A 12,692-nucleotide genomic window follows, 5' to 3' on the forward strand; every position below is an offset into this window, starting at 1 on the left:
CTATGTGCCAAAGTATAAGCAAGTGGGATAAAGGTTCAAAAGCAAAATTTTTGTAATTTAAACAATTGTACCGTGTGTTTATAATAAAGAAAAAATATAAAAAATTGTATGGGAGCGCTAGGTTAAGACGATTCTCCGTTAAGCCTAGTACTGACATCATTCACAGCAAAATGCCTATTAAATTATTGCGATATCCGACGGACTCTTTTCTTTGTCAGAACACAGGATGCACTTATAAAGTGAGGTCATGCGAACAGCTGAGTACAATTTTTGTTTTGATTTTGCAATTAATCTAAATGTCAGTCTGGAAAATACAGCTGATTATTTTTCCAAAATCTAAAAACGGTGGTGTTAAGCTTCTCGTGATAACAATGAACACTATACAGATCGGACCCCAAAGTTCCAGCTTGTATGGTGCACACAGCTATCCCGTGCCGGGCGCTATTACATCTTCTTGATCTGCTTCTTCTTCCACGGGAGCTCTACTCATCGCGTCGACAAGCATCATGAGACTTCCTGGACGATGGCAAGAGTTAAAATCATATTAGACAAAGTTTAACAACCAACGCGACATATGTCGAACCATCGGTGTCATGGTTTTTATGTTCGAAATATCAGAGCAATCAGTGGAAACAGTAAAATTTTTTCCAAGTAGATAATTCTGTATCGATCACTCGCTTCCACAAGCGCAAGAAACTCCAATTCATATGCCATGGCGAAAAAATGAATGGTGGTCTCATTTGTACAACATATGGTGCAATTTGTCATCTTGCCATTAAGCTGATCGACGTTTTGCCAACACACACAAAGAAATTTGTGTGCGTGCGTGTATACCTGTGCGTACATGGACAGAGAATGTGTGAGAAAGATGGCAACAAAGACAATGCAAACAAAAAATTTACATCTTAATACCGTCAAACCTGGCCGGATGTTAACAGCTGTTCGCGTGAGACCACCTTTTTAAATCGGCTTTGTTCATATTCACGGTATTTCCTCTCCGAATCGCCTTCTCGACCTGGATCAGTCCATCTCTGCGCAGTTCTTGGCCTTTGTTTATATCATAAATACCCAGAACTGGTTCACAAGTTATCGCTTGAACCAAAATTCGCAGAAGTTTCTGGTATTCGGTCAGATGCCATCTCTTTGAGGAGTGGTAATGCTTGACCAGCATCCGCTGAAGAATGCATCCTATGATGTTCAAATCAAAGTATAAAAGGTTGAAGTTTTATAATATCAACCGGATACTTGCTTTCTTTTACGTAAACTAATAAATTATAGTTATCTGTTATTATTTATAAAAAAAACTAACATTTATTGTATATATAACTAAACAATATGCTGAAGAATACCTTGGCGCACCAACGTCTCAACCTGTGAACGTGGCAAATAATGTTGACTGTTCTTTTTCAGATATATGACTTCACCATCTTCTAATTCAAATTTGCCAAAATCTTCAACACATCGCACCTCTATGTACAATGATTTTGGAGGCCTCAGATCGCCTGTTAGGTCAATACCTTGACCATCACCAATTGAACGCATGTATGATGCTAAAGATTTGGAGTATTTGTTAAAGAATGTTACTTCTGGTTCGCACAGATTTGTTTTGATATCTGGTGGGATAATGGGGCCAAACTCCCAACGTAAGGCCTTGATGCGCTGCAAACGTTGGTGCAAGTAGGTGAGAAGGCATCGTTTATTTCGTTGAAGAGCTGCATGCCGAAAATTCAAAAGAGGCCACAGTGTTCGATCACCTGAAGTTGAATAATTTGCTCTAAAAGACATTGAGAGGACATATTTGTAAGTCTTTTGAAACAGTATTTCTCTAGATTTACCAACTTACGCCTGTGCACAATTCTCATCAAATATTGCTTTGATTTCTTCCAAAACTTGCCGCACACCATCATCCTTGGCATTTATTAAAAAATGGGATATCAGTGGAATCATTTTGCAATAAAACAACGTCATACTTACATCGAATGGGGGTATTGTCTGCGAAGACCTTTCCAAGTCTTTTATCAATTCAAATGCCTTATCGGCAAACATTTTATTTGATTTGCTCATACTATTGTTGAATTTTGCACAACTTCTTACTGCCTTCTGGCTAATGTGTTTGTTGATGTTTACTTTTTTTTGGCGCCAAGATTTATATCAGCTGTTTTTGAGTACATGGCAAGAATTGCAAGTGGTGCGTTTAGACGTGGTGTTGAACATGGGCGTATTCAAAATACATTTATTTAAAAATATAAACAGCCTATTTGCTTTTTATTACACAAATTAAATCTAATTATTTGTATCAAAGTAATTAACGGTAAATGATATATTAATTTAATTGGCTTGTATCTTAAAACCTTTTATAAAGCATTTTCATCATTCAGTGTAAATACCACATCAGGTGTGCATTTAGCTGACGAAATGACAAAACTTCACAACAATAGAAACACGAAAAGTGGAAAAGTTTTGGCGGCATACAATATTTTTCTTTTGCTTACTTGAACATAGTATAGAATGCCTGAAACAATTATAGCCGGTGTGCCGGTACACTTTCCATTCGAACCATATGAAGTTCAAAGGGCATATATGGAGAAGGTGATTATATGCCTGCGTGATGGAACAAATGGAGTATTGGAGTCACCTACTGGTATGTATGCAAACAATAGCTTTAAAGCCTCTTGGAATTAGGTTGTGAAATTAAATACTATGTTCTAGGAACTGGTAAAACACTAAGTCTGCTGTGCTCATCGCTGGCCTGGTTGCAATCCCGCAAGGAGGAAATGAAAAACCAAATTCAACGAGTAACCCCTTCACCCCATGACTTAAAGGATAATCCTTTGTTGGCGGAACATTTGGAAATGATTGCTCGTTCGAAAGGCAAAGGTGGTAACTGGGGCCTTCCAAAGATTATATACGCCTCACGTACACATTCACAGCTAACGCAGGCCATGCAAGAATTAAAAAGAACCTCTTATTCTTATATGCGGGCAGTGGTTCTGGGATCTAGAGACCAATTATGCATACATCCAGAAGTGATGAGAGAACTAGGAAATGCAAACAAAACTCAAATGTGCAAGCTGCGTGTGCAAACACGAACGTGTTCCTTTCACCATCGCGTTGAATCCCGAAAGGATGACCCAGAATTTCGTGGTCCCACCGTCATGGATATTGAGGATCTGGTAAAAGTAGGCCAGAAACTTAAAATGTGTCCCTACTTTGCTGCAAAGGAACTAGTTGATGATGCGGATATTGTATTTATGCCCTATAATTATTTGTTAGATCCTACGGCTCGTAAGGCAAACAAGATTGAATTGAATAATGCCATTTGCATTCTGGATGAAGCTCATAATATTGAAAAGATTTGTGAGGAATCTGCTTCTGTGCAAATAAAATCATCTGATGTGGCAATGGCCATTGAAGATACAACTCACGTCATGAAGGCTATGAGCGGCGGGGATATGCTCGATTCAGCAGGAGACGAACCAAAAGATTTTACAATAGATGATTTGGCGTTGCTTAAGGAAATGTTGCTGGAACTTGAAAAGGCTTTTGATGATATACTGGTTGAGAATAAGCAGGAGGGTGCTACCTTTCCTGCATCATACATATTTGATTTGCTAGGAAAAGCGAATGCAAGTAGATGTGTTTATATGTTTGGCTGTATATGCTTACAGAAAATTTGTTTACGATTCTTTTTAGATCTCCTATGGTTCTTCAAAGGCGATTGTAGCGCTTTTGGATAAATTAATTCAGTTTATGGCTGTTGAATCACAGAATAGTATGGCCCGAAAAGGAGGTTCTTATCAAAAATTAAGCGACCTATTCACAGTCGTGTTCATAAACAAGGAAGATAGTTTACAAAAGGTATATCGCAGCTTTAAGGTACATGTGCAAATTGAAGAAGTAAAACAACACAACAGCAGGGGTGCTAATCAGTCTGGTTGGCTATCGAAGGGAAATGCCAGCAGTTCATCCAAGGCAGGGAAAATAATAAATTACTGGTGCTTTAATCCGGGATTTGGGTATGTTAAAAAAAAACACATGTTAGTATATAACGATTTTTTGTTTTTTTTTTCTTTAGAATGGAGCAATTGCTGAATACCAATGTGCGTAGTGTTATTTTAACAAGTGGAACCTTGGCCCCATTGAAACCCCTGATTGCCGAGTTGGCCATTCCGGTAGCACAGCGTCTTGAAAATCCGCATATTGTATCTTCTTCACAGGTATATGTGAAAATCATAGGCTCTGGACCCGACCGAGAGCAGCTTATATCGAACTATCAAAATAGGTATATAATAACGATTATATGATGTGTATGCTTATAATATGTTCCTTTATATTGATAGAGATAATCCAAAGTATATAAGCTCTTTGGGATCGACCATTTTAAATGTTTCCCGATTAGTTCCCGATGGTTTGCTGGTATTCTTTCCCTCCTATCCCATGCTTAATCAATGCGTCAACTCATGGCAAGCTTCTGGTTTATGGTCGGATATTTCACGGCATAAACCTATTTACGTTGAACCAAGAAGTAAAGATGATTTTACCAACACTATGGAACAGTTCTATCAAAGTATAAAGGATTCAAAAGGAGCTTGTTTTATGGCTGTTTGTCGTGGCAAAGTCTCAGAAGGTTTGGATTTTGCGGATCGTAATGGTCGCGCTGTTATTATAACTGGATTACCATTCCCCCCCTTAAAAGATCCAAAAGTTATATTGAAAAAGAAATATTTGGAGGATAACCGTACAAAAGAAAATGAGGTTTGTAAAACACCAATCTTATCATCAATCTTATCCATTGAAATTACCATACTTCGCACACATAGCTTTTATCTGGCCAAGCCTGGTATTCTTTAGATGCCACCAGGGCTGTCAATCAGGCAATTGGTCGTGTAATACGTCACCGCAATGACTATGGTGCTATATTGTTGTGCGATGTGCGTTTTCAACAGTCATCGCAAATACAACAACTATCCAAATGGATAAGAGATATTTTGGGAAATCAACCGAAAAATACAGCATTTGGTCCAGTGGTTAAGGAGTTGAGGGATTTCTTTAGAAACGCAGACAAAACGGTGTGTATTGAAATATTATTATAAATAAATTATTAGCCATTTGTAATGTTTGCTGCGACAGATGCCGAAACCAAAAGAGCGCTGCATTGAAACTCTAGTACAAGACAGTTGTGAAATTGTGGAAGAGCCCGTACGCAGTAAACTATTCGCCGACCCCAAAGAAGTGCTGGCAGCTAAAAATAAATTTCAAAATGCCCATACTCAAGCCATGTAAATATTAAATTTAAAAAACTTTTTACGCAAAACAATCAATTTGGAATATTTTTTTTTGCAGCAAAATTGAAAAGACTAACTCAATAGTCTCTTGGTCTCCAAACGATTATGCAGCGGCTGCTGGTCGGTCAAATAGTGGCAAATTACCCAGTGCTATGGATTTTATGAGTCGCCTGGACTCTGATGTATCAGCAATAGACTTTAATTCTTCATCTAGCAGCAGTAGTGGAGGCTTGGTTAAAATTCACAAGCGTGAAAGAAGTCCAACTTCAAGTCAAATGTCCTCCTCATCCAGCAGCGCGTTTCAGAATGATCTTAGCAAAAAGAAAAAATATAAGCTAATTGATAATACCTCAAGCTTGGTGTCATCGCAACTTTCGGCTTCTACCACTTCCAAAATAAATGCTTTTTCCTTTGGTCATAAAGCTCAACTAACAACATGTGATGAAGATAATAAGAAGGCTCCCGAAGATAGAATGGAACTTTTAAAAGTGGTAAGTAGTGGTAACAATTGCTTCACCTTTGTTGTTATTCTCTAATGAGTATTTCTTTTTGGGATATGGCACAGCTACGTGGTTTGTTGCCGCCTTCGGATTTTAGTGCATTCACTGCCGGACTGGTTGCATACAAACGTGATGATAACATAGAAGCTTTGTTAAATATATTATTTCGATTATTGGCTAAACCCAGCTCAATGTATCTGTTGAGGGGCATGAAACGTTTTCTGAAAACTGAACACCGTTCAAAATTTGATGAACGTCTTGCATTCCATTCATAGCAGCATCGTTAATTTTCTCAACTTTGTGTTTTTTGTTTTTGTTTTTATAACTTGTATGTGTTTGTTAATATAGAATCCATCATCCGCCAGCTCAATGAACTTTCAATGTTATTTTATAAGCTTCTAATCTTAAGATTTAGGTAAACGACATATCCTTACAGATAATGTAAAATAAAAGCGAAAAAATAGTAAAAACAATTTTATAAACGAGAATAAGGCACATTTAAAATGTACACATAGGTACGGTATACAAAGTCATTTTTATTATTAATAAAGGGTAAAGTTATAACATTTGAAAGAAATCTATATGCAAATTTTGGTCGCAGACTTGTACAGATCAACTTTTATTTCCTTACTGGTTCTGTTGAGCAACTCTGTTACTTGGATGGGGCGCGTCCACAGTGATCTAGTAATCGGTCGAGAAGGATTGGCTTGGTAAATGGACGGATAGATACCGTGTGATTCCACACATCAGCAAGGGTAGGAGTGTCCAGAGACAGGTTAAGGAGACTGGTCGTGTACCGTCGGGGCTCTGTGTCTTGGAAGACTTTGCGCTGTGCAGGCTGGGTTAGGTTCCCTTCTCTCACCAGTAGCAAAGACGCTTGAGGCATTTCTCCTCCCGAGCCTCGTAGGAGAATTTCTATTCGCCGAGCATCAACATGGATTTCGAAGACTGCACATCACATCAACTGCTTTGTATGCCATCACCGCACGCATTTGCCGTGTCTTCAATCATCCCACGCTTCAATTGAACGCATTCGACAAACTATTTGAGGACATTACCAATACGTTCTCCAGCCAAGCCTGAAACATTGTGCGGATTTTAGGAATAAGAAGTCGAAGCACCATAGAGTGAAACAGGGACATATGTGGACGATTGTACGATCATGGCATCAGGTCCCCCACCCATTGTTGCCATCTGCGATAGGTTGAACGTCTACCTCAACGAACTTGCCTCATATTTCGCTGCAAGAAATCTGAAGGTATCTGCCACCAAATCTTCAGCCACATTGTTCACTACAAATACGCATGAGGTGAATACCGAGCTGACTGTGATGGTCGATGGAGAAATGATTCCGACCATCAAGTATCCCAAAATACTTGGCGTCACATTTGACAGCTCTTACACATTCTTCCCACATGCCACAGGAATTTGCAATAAAGTCAAAGTGCTATAAAGTAGAAACAAGGTCCTCAAGTCACTTGCCGGCAGCACTTGGGGTGCAGACAAAGAAACCTTGTTGACCACGTACAAAGCAATTGACTGGTCTGTGGTAAGTTATGCAGCGCCATTGTGGTCTCGTCAGCTTTGTGGCACGCAATGGAATAATTTTCAGATCTGTCAGAATGCCGCCCTCCGAACTGCGATGGGCTGCCTCCTCAGTTCTCATGTAGACCACCTCCATCAGGAGACAAAGATCCTATCAGTGCGAAGACATAGTTACATGCTGTCTAAGCAATACCTTTTGGACTGTTATCGCAGGGGCCATCCAAATCATCATCCTGTTGATAGATATCCACCGCCCAGAAGCCTTAAGGTAGATCTACATGATCTAGAGCGTCAGGTTCAGCGCTACAAGAGAGAACCTCTAGATCAAGCGGCATATCAAGCAGGCATAGACAACATTAATGGAGACACGGTAGCAGATGTGGTAAATAGCTACCGGGTGAATGTAGTCCTCGGAGAATGACCGCCTCCCATTGCACCTGAAGAAATTGATCTCCCCCGGCAAATCAGAGTAGTTCTGGCTCAATTACGTTCCGGCAGATGCAGCCGCCTCAACTTCTACAGACCCACAACCAGACCCACCCGACTCAGCACTCAACAGAATTAAGCAGACGAAAGATAGAACACAACAAACTGCTACAACAACAACCAAGACGTTAGCACAGGAACACTATCTGCGCCAATCAGTGATGCTTTCTCCACACAAAATTTTAGTAAATATTCAAGAAATTTGGTCTCTTAAAAAGACAATTAAAGGGAAATATTCCTTAAAGACAAAATTTCTACGAAATTTTCTATGAAATCTATAAAATTTTTCCTACAGACAAAATTTCTATGAAATTTTTCCTAAAGACAAAATTTCTATGAAATTTTTCCTAAAGACAAAATTTCTATGAAATTTTTCCTAAAGACAAAATTTCTATGAAATTTTTCCTAAAGACAAAATTTCTATGAAATTTTTCCTAATGACAAAATTTCTATGAAATTTTTCCTAAAGACAAAATTTCTATGAAATTTTTCCTAAAGACAAAATTTCTATGAAATTTTTCCTAAAGACAAAATATGAAATTTTCCCTAAAGACAAAATTTCTATGAAATTTTCCCTAAAGACAAAATTTCTATGAAATTTTCCCTAAAGACAAAATTTCTATGAAATTTTCCCTAAAGACAAAATTTCTATGAAATTTTCCCTAAAGACAAAATTTCTATGAAATTTTCCCTAAAGACAAAATTTCTATGAAATTTTCCCTAAAGACAAAATTTCTATGAAATTTTCCCTAAAGACAAAATTTCTATGAAATTTTTCCTAAAGACAAAATTTCAATGAAATATTCCCTAAAGACAAAATTTCTATGAAATATTCCCTAAAGACAAAATTTCTATGAAATATTCCCTAAAGACAACATTTCTATGAAATTTTCCCTAAAGACAAAATTTCTATAAAATTTTCGCTAAAGACAAAATTTCTATGAAATTTTCCCTAAAGACAAAATTTACATGCAAATTTCCCCAAAAAAAGTGTATGAAATTTTCCCTAAAAACAAAATTTTTATAATTCTTTTTCTTAAGACAAAATTTCTTTGAATTTTTTCCTAAGGTTAAAATTTTTATAAAATTTTCCCGAAAGTTAAAATTTCTATGAAATTTTCCTTAAGACAAAATTTCTATGAAATTTTCCCAAAAGACAAAATTTCTATGAAATTTTCCCTAAAGACCAAATTTCTATGAAATATTCCCCAAAGACACAATTTCTATAAAATTTCGCCTAAAGACAAAATTTCTATGAAATTTTCCCTAAACATGAAATTTCTATGAAATTTTCCCCAAAGACAAAATTTCTATGAAATTTTCCCCAAAGTCTAAATTTCAATGCAATTTGCCATGAAAGTTTCTATGAAATTTTCGCTAAAGTTAAAATTTTTATGAAATTTTCGCTAAAGTTAAAATTTTAATGAAATTTTCGCTAAAGTTAAAATTTTTATGAAATTTTCGCTAAAGTTAAAATTTCTATGAAATTTTCCCCAAAGTTAAAATTTCTATGAAATTTTTCCTGAAGTCAAAATTTTCCTGAAATTTGCTATGAAGCAGCGTTGAACACTTGTGCTAGTGTGCGTAATATTTCCAAGTCCGTAAGCTTGTTCTGTAGTAAACGTACACAAATATGTGCCAGTGTGTGTGAATTTGCCCTCCACTGCTATAAAGTCAAAAATTCAATAACATTTTTTTCAAAACGAAATTTCAAAAGTTAAGACAAATTGTGTATAAAATTATATGAAATATACCCTGATTGAAATTTTTATAAAATTTTCTCCAAACATAAACATTTAAATAGTTTAATGTGAACACAACATTTCTGTGAAACTTTCTCTAAATACATAATTCAACGAAATTTTCTCTAAAAATAAATATTCCTTTATTTTTTTTCTAAAACCAAATTTCAGAGAATTCTTCAAAATTTCAACAAATTTTTTTAAAAAAATTATTTTTCATCAAATGGTGTCTAAAGATAACGATTTTTTTTTATAGAAAAACTAACCAAAAATTGCTTCTTATAACTCATATAGTATTTATTGTTGTTATTTAATTCGTTTAGCACTTGTAGACATAGCATTTGTATTTATTTTTTTCTATGTATATGCGTCTATGTACAATATTGATAATGATTAACATTTATGTTTAATACTAACAGGTTTAAAGCTATTTTTATTTTATTTGATCAAAATATCAATCATGAAGAACCACTTTAATTAGTCCAAAACCTACCTTGGACCCACCATTTCAGCATTATATTAGATTAGTGTGATATACAATCATTTAGTAGGTATTGTTTATATTCATTTTATAATAATTTAAAATAATATCTTCTTATTAATATATGTTAATACGTATCGTTCGTGTGTATAGTAGATTTGTATGTTTATTTTGGGGAAGAAAGTTAAAATTTACGAAACATGTAAAAGTTTGTTAAAATGTTAAAAGCCATTGCCCTTTATTATGTGTAGAAATAAGGAATGCAATTATAAAATGACAGCTTTGCAGTTGCAGAGTATTGTGTATTGCAGACCTATGTAAGACACATGCACACACACACACACACACATAGGCAGGCTATGACAACAATGTGTAAGCAACATACTTCCGTTTTCTCTGTCTCTGTTTCTCTCTTGTTCTCTCTTGTTGTTGTTTTTTAATCCATTATAAACATTCTCTTTATATCTATTACTATGTCAGCACCATCTTCTCTTAAACTTGACCCACATATGGGACAACAGCATAAATAATATTCAATTAATCCTCGTGCCCTTCATCCTCCTTGCTTAATTTCCCCCCTGCCCTACTCACGCCATTGCATATTAAAGCGTTGCTCAAATGTAGCGCGATTGTAAATACCAATATCAGCCAATTTATCCAAATCCGAGCAATACGACAATCGTCTTATATCTGTCATGGCAATATCGAATTTCTTTTTCCAAGTATCCCAATCCTGGGCGTTCATTTGGGACAACAACTGTGGACTGGGTATATCCAAGGAGGCAATAAGTCGATCAAACGCATCGGCCACAGCGCCCACAGACAAATTGGCCCAATAGTCATCGGGGAAGCGGCGATTTTGACAAAACGGTGCTGGATGCCTTAAGATGCAGGCTGACATTAGGATTTCGAAACGCTCAGCAGGTTCATAGAAACGTTTGGTTCGAGTTTTTTCGACAAAATCAATTAGGCGAAAGAACGGTGTATATTTTTGTAAATGCAATAGGGGTTCACGATGAGTCCAAACATATTCACCTCCTCCACCGGGAACGGGAACACCACCAGTTGCGGGCCGTAAGCAATTTGTTTCCTCAGTCATTTTATTGTTTCACTTTTTATGGAGCTCACAAGAATTTGATGCTCTTGCTTGTTTGCTTGTCGTTCGTTGATTGCAATTGAATGAAAAAAAATTCAAGGTTATAGGGTTTTATATGATTGTTGTTGTTTGGCGTGTGTGTGTGCTTTTTATGCCTAGGCCAAGGTTAGGTCAGGTTGCACGGTGAGGTTGCTGTGTTGGTTTGTCGTCTTTGTCTTTTAAGGCAATTTTTGTTTCCTTTCTAATTTTTTCCGTTGGCTCTCTCTTTTTTTTAAGTTATAATAATGCGGTGGTATTGATAAATTTGTCCAGGACGTGTGTGCAATGATGATAGATTTTTCCTGTTATCCGAATTTGAGGTAAAACTTTATGGGATACTACTACAACTTGAGTGGAACACTACCTTTCACTTTCACATTCTATGTAACAATGATGTTCGTTGGCCCTTTTGTCATGTTGGAGGTGCATTTTGTCAAAAAGCATTCTCATTTTTTAAGAGAATGCACAGTGTTACAGCGTTTTGTCACACACTATGCATGAGTGATATGTAAAGAAAGAGGTACATAGAAAAATCATGGAAAACCCCTCAAAAACCGAGGTATTTTGAGAATTTAAATTTTCTTTTCTTCTAAATATAAATAAAAGAAGGAAAACAAGTAAGAGCGTGCTAAGGTCGGCCGGGGCGAATCTTATATACCATACCACCATGGATCGGATCTGTCGAGTTCTATGCGCGGTATCTCTTTTTAGGCAAACAACGAATATTGAATAAGAACTGTTATGCTACTGAAGCTATACCAAGTAATAGTCCGATTCGGACCATAAATGAATGCTGAACATTGTAAAAGTCATTGTGTAACATTTCAGTTCATTCGGATAAGAATTACTCCTTGTAGGGGCTCAAGAAACAAAATCGGAAGATAGGTTTATATGGGGGCTGTATAAAGCTATTGATCGATTCAGACCATGTTGAAAGTCATGGAAGAAGCCGTTGTACGAAATTTCTGCCGAATCGGACGAGAATTGCGCCATCTAGATGCTCAAGAAGTCAAGATCCCAGATCGGTTTATATGGCAGCTATATCAATTTATGCACCGATTTGCTCCATACTTAGCACAGTTATTGAAAGTCATAACAAAACATCTTCTTCCAAATCGGATGAGAATTGCGCCCTGCAGCGGCTCAAGAAATCAGGATCCAAGATAGGTTTATATGGCAGCTATACCAGATTATGAACCGATTTGAATGGTACTCGGCTCAGTTGTTGGAAGTGATACCAAAACACCATGTGCAAAATTAGAGCCAAATCGGATAAGAATTGCGCGCTCTAAAAGCTGAAGAAGTCAAGACCCCTGATCGGTTTATATGGCAGCTCTATCAGGTTATGGACCGATTTAAACCATACTTATCAAAGTTGTTGGAAGTGATACCAAAACACCACGTGAAAAATTACAGCCAAATCCGGCGAGAACTGCGCCCTATAGAAGCTCCAGACAGACGGACGGGCATGGCTAGATCGACTTAAAATGACATGACGATCAAGAATATATACACTTT

The 12,692-nt window shown here is 36.7% G+C and overlaps 3 protein-coding genes across 4 annotated transcripts; 1 reads left to right on the forward strand and 2 right to left on the reverse strand.

Annotated features, from left to right (window-relative positions):
- Positions 1 to 1,290: 1,290 nt before the first annotated feature.
- On the reverse strand, positions 1,291 to 2,264 carry LOC106089654 (DNA replication complex GINS protein PSF1). Its single transcript, XM_013255577.2, has 3 exons — positions 1,975 to 2,264; positions 1,844 to 1,908; positions 1,291 to 1,774 (listed from the first exon to the last, which is right to left on the reverse strand). The coding sequence occupies exons 1-3, from the start codon at positions 2,062 to 2,064 to the stop codon at positions 1,327 to 1,329; spliced, it is 603 nt and encodes a 200-aa protein (XP_013111031.1). The 5' UTR covers positions 2,065 to 2,264; the 3' UTR covers positions 1,291 to 1,326.
- LOC106089653 (regulator of telomere elongation helicase 1 homolog) lies at positions 2,225 to 6,258 on the forward strand. Of its 2 annotated transcripts, XM_013255576.2 has the most exons (10): positions 2,225 to 2,311; positions 2,379 to 2,641; positions 2,710 to 3,626; positions 3,694 to 4,016; positions 4,076 to 4,282; positions 4,341 to 4,755; positions 4,821 to 5,069; positions 5,131 to 5,279; positions 5,344 to 5,776; positions 5,851 to 6,258. In XM_013255576.2, the coding sequence occupies exons 2-10, from the start codon at positions 2,509 to 2,511 to the stop codon at positions 6,058 to 6,060; spliced, it is 3,036 nt and encodes a 1,011-aa protein (XP_013111030.1). In that variant the 5' UTR covers positions 2,225 to 2,311; positions 2,379 to 2,508; the 3' UTR covers positions 6,061 to 6,258. The 2 variants fall into 2 exon arrangements, with proteins under 2 accessions (XP_013111030.1, XP_059223655.1); XM_059367672.1 differs by lacking the exon at positions 2,225 to 2,311 and having other exon boundaries at positions 2,378 to 2,641.
- Positions 6,259 to 9,888: 3,630 nt separating this feature from the next.
- On the reverse strand, positions 9,889 to 12,340 carry LOC106089649 (uncharacterized). The gene has a single exon (XM_013255571.2). The coding sequence runs from the start codon at positions 11,136 to 11,138 to the stop codon at positions 10,623 to 10,625; it is 516 nt and encodes a 171-aa protein (XP_013111025.1). The 5' UTR covers positions 11,139 to 12,340; the 3' UTR covers positions 9,889 to 10,622.
- Positions 12,341 to 12,692: the final 352 nt, after the last annotated feature.

The sequence above is a fragment of the Stomoxys calcitrans genome, chromosome 4, assembly GCF_963082655.1.
Source record: "Stomoxys calcitrans chromosome 4, idStoCalc2.1, whole genome shotgun sequence".
Classification (NCBI taxonomy): domain Eukaryota; kingdom Metazoa; phylum Arthropoda; class Insecta; order Diptera; family Muscidae; genus Stomoxys; species Stomoxys calcitrans.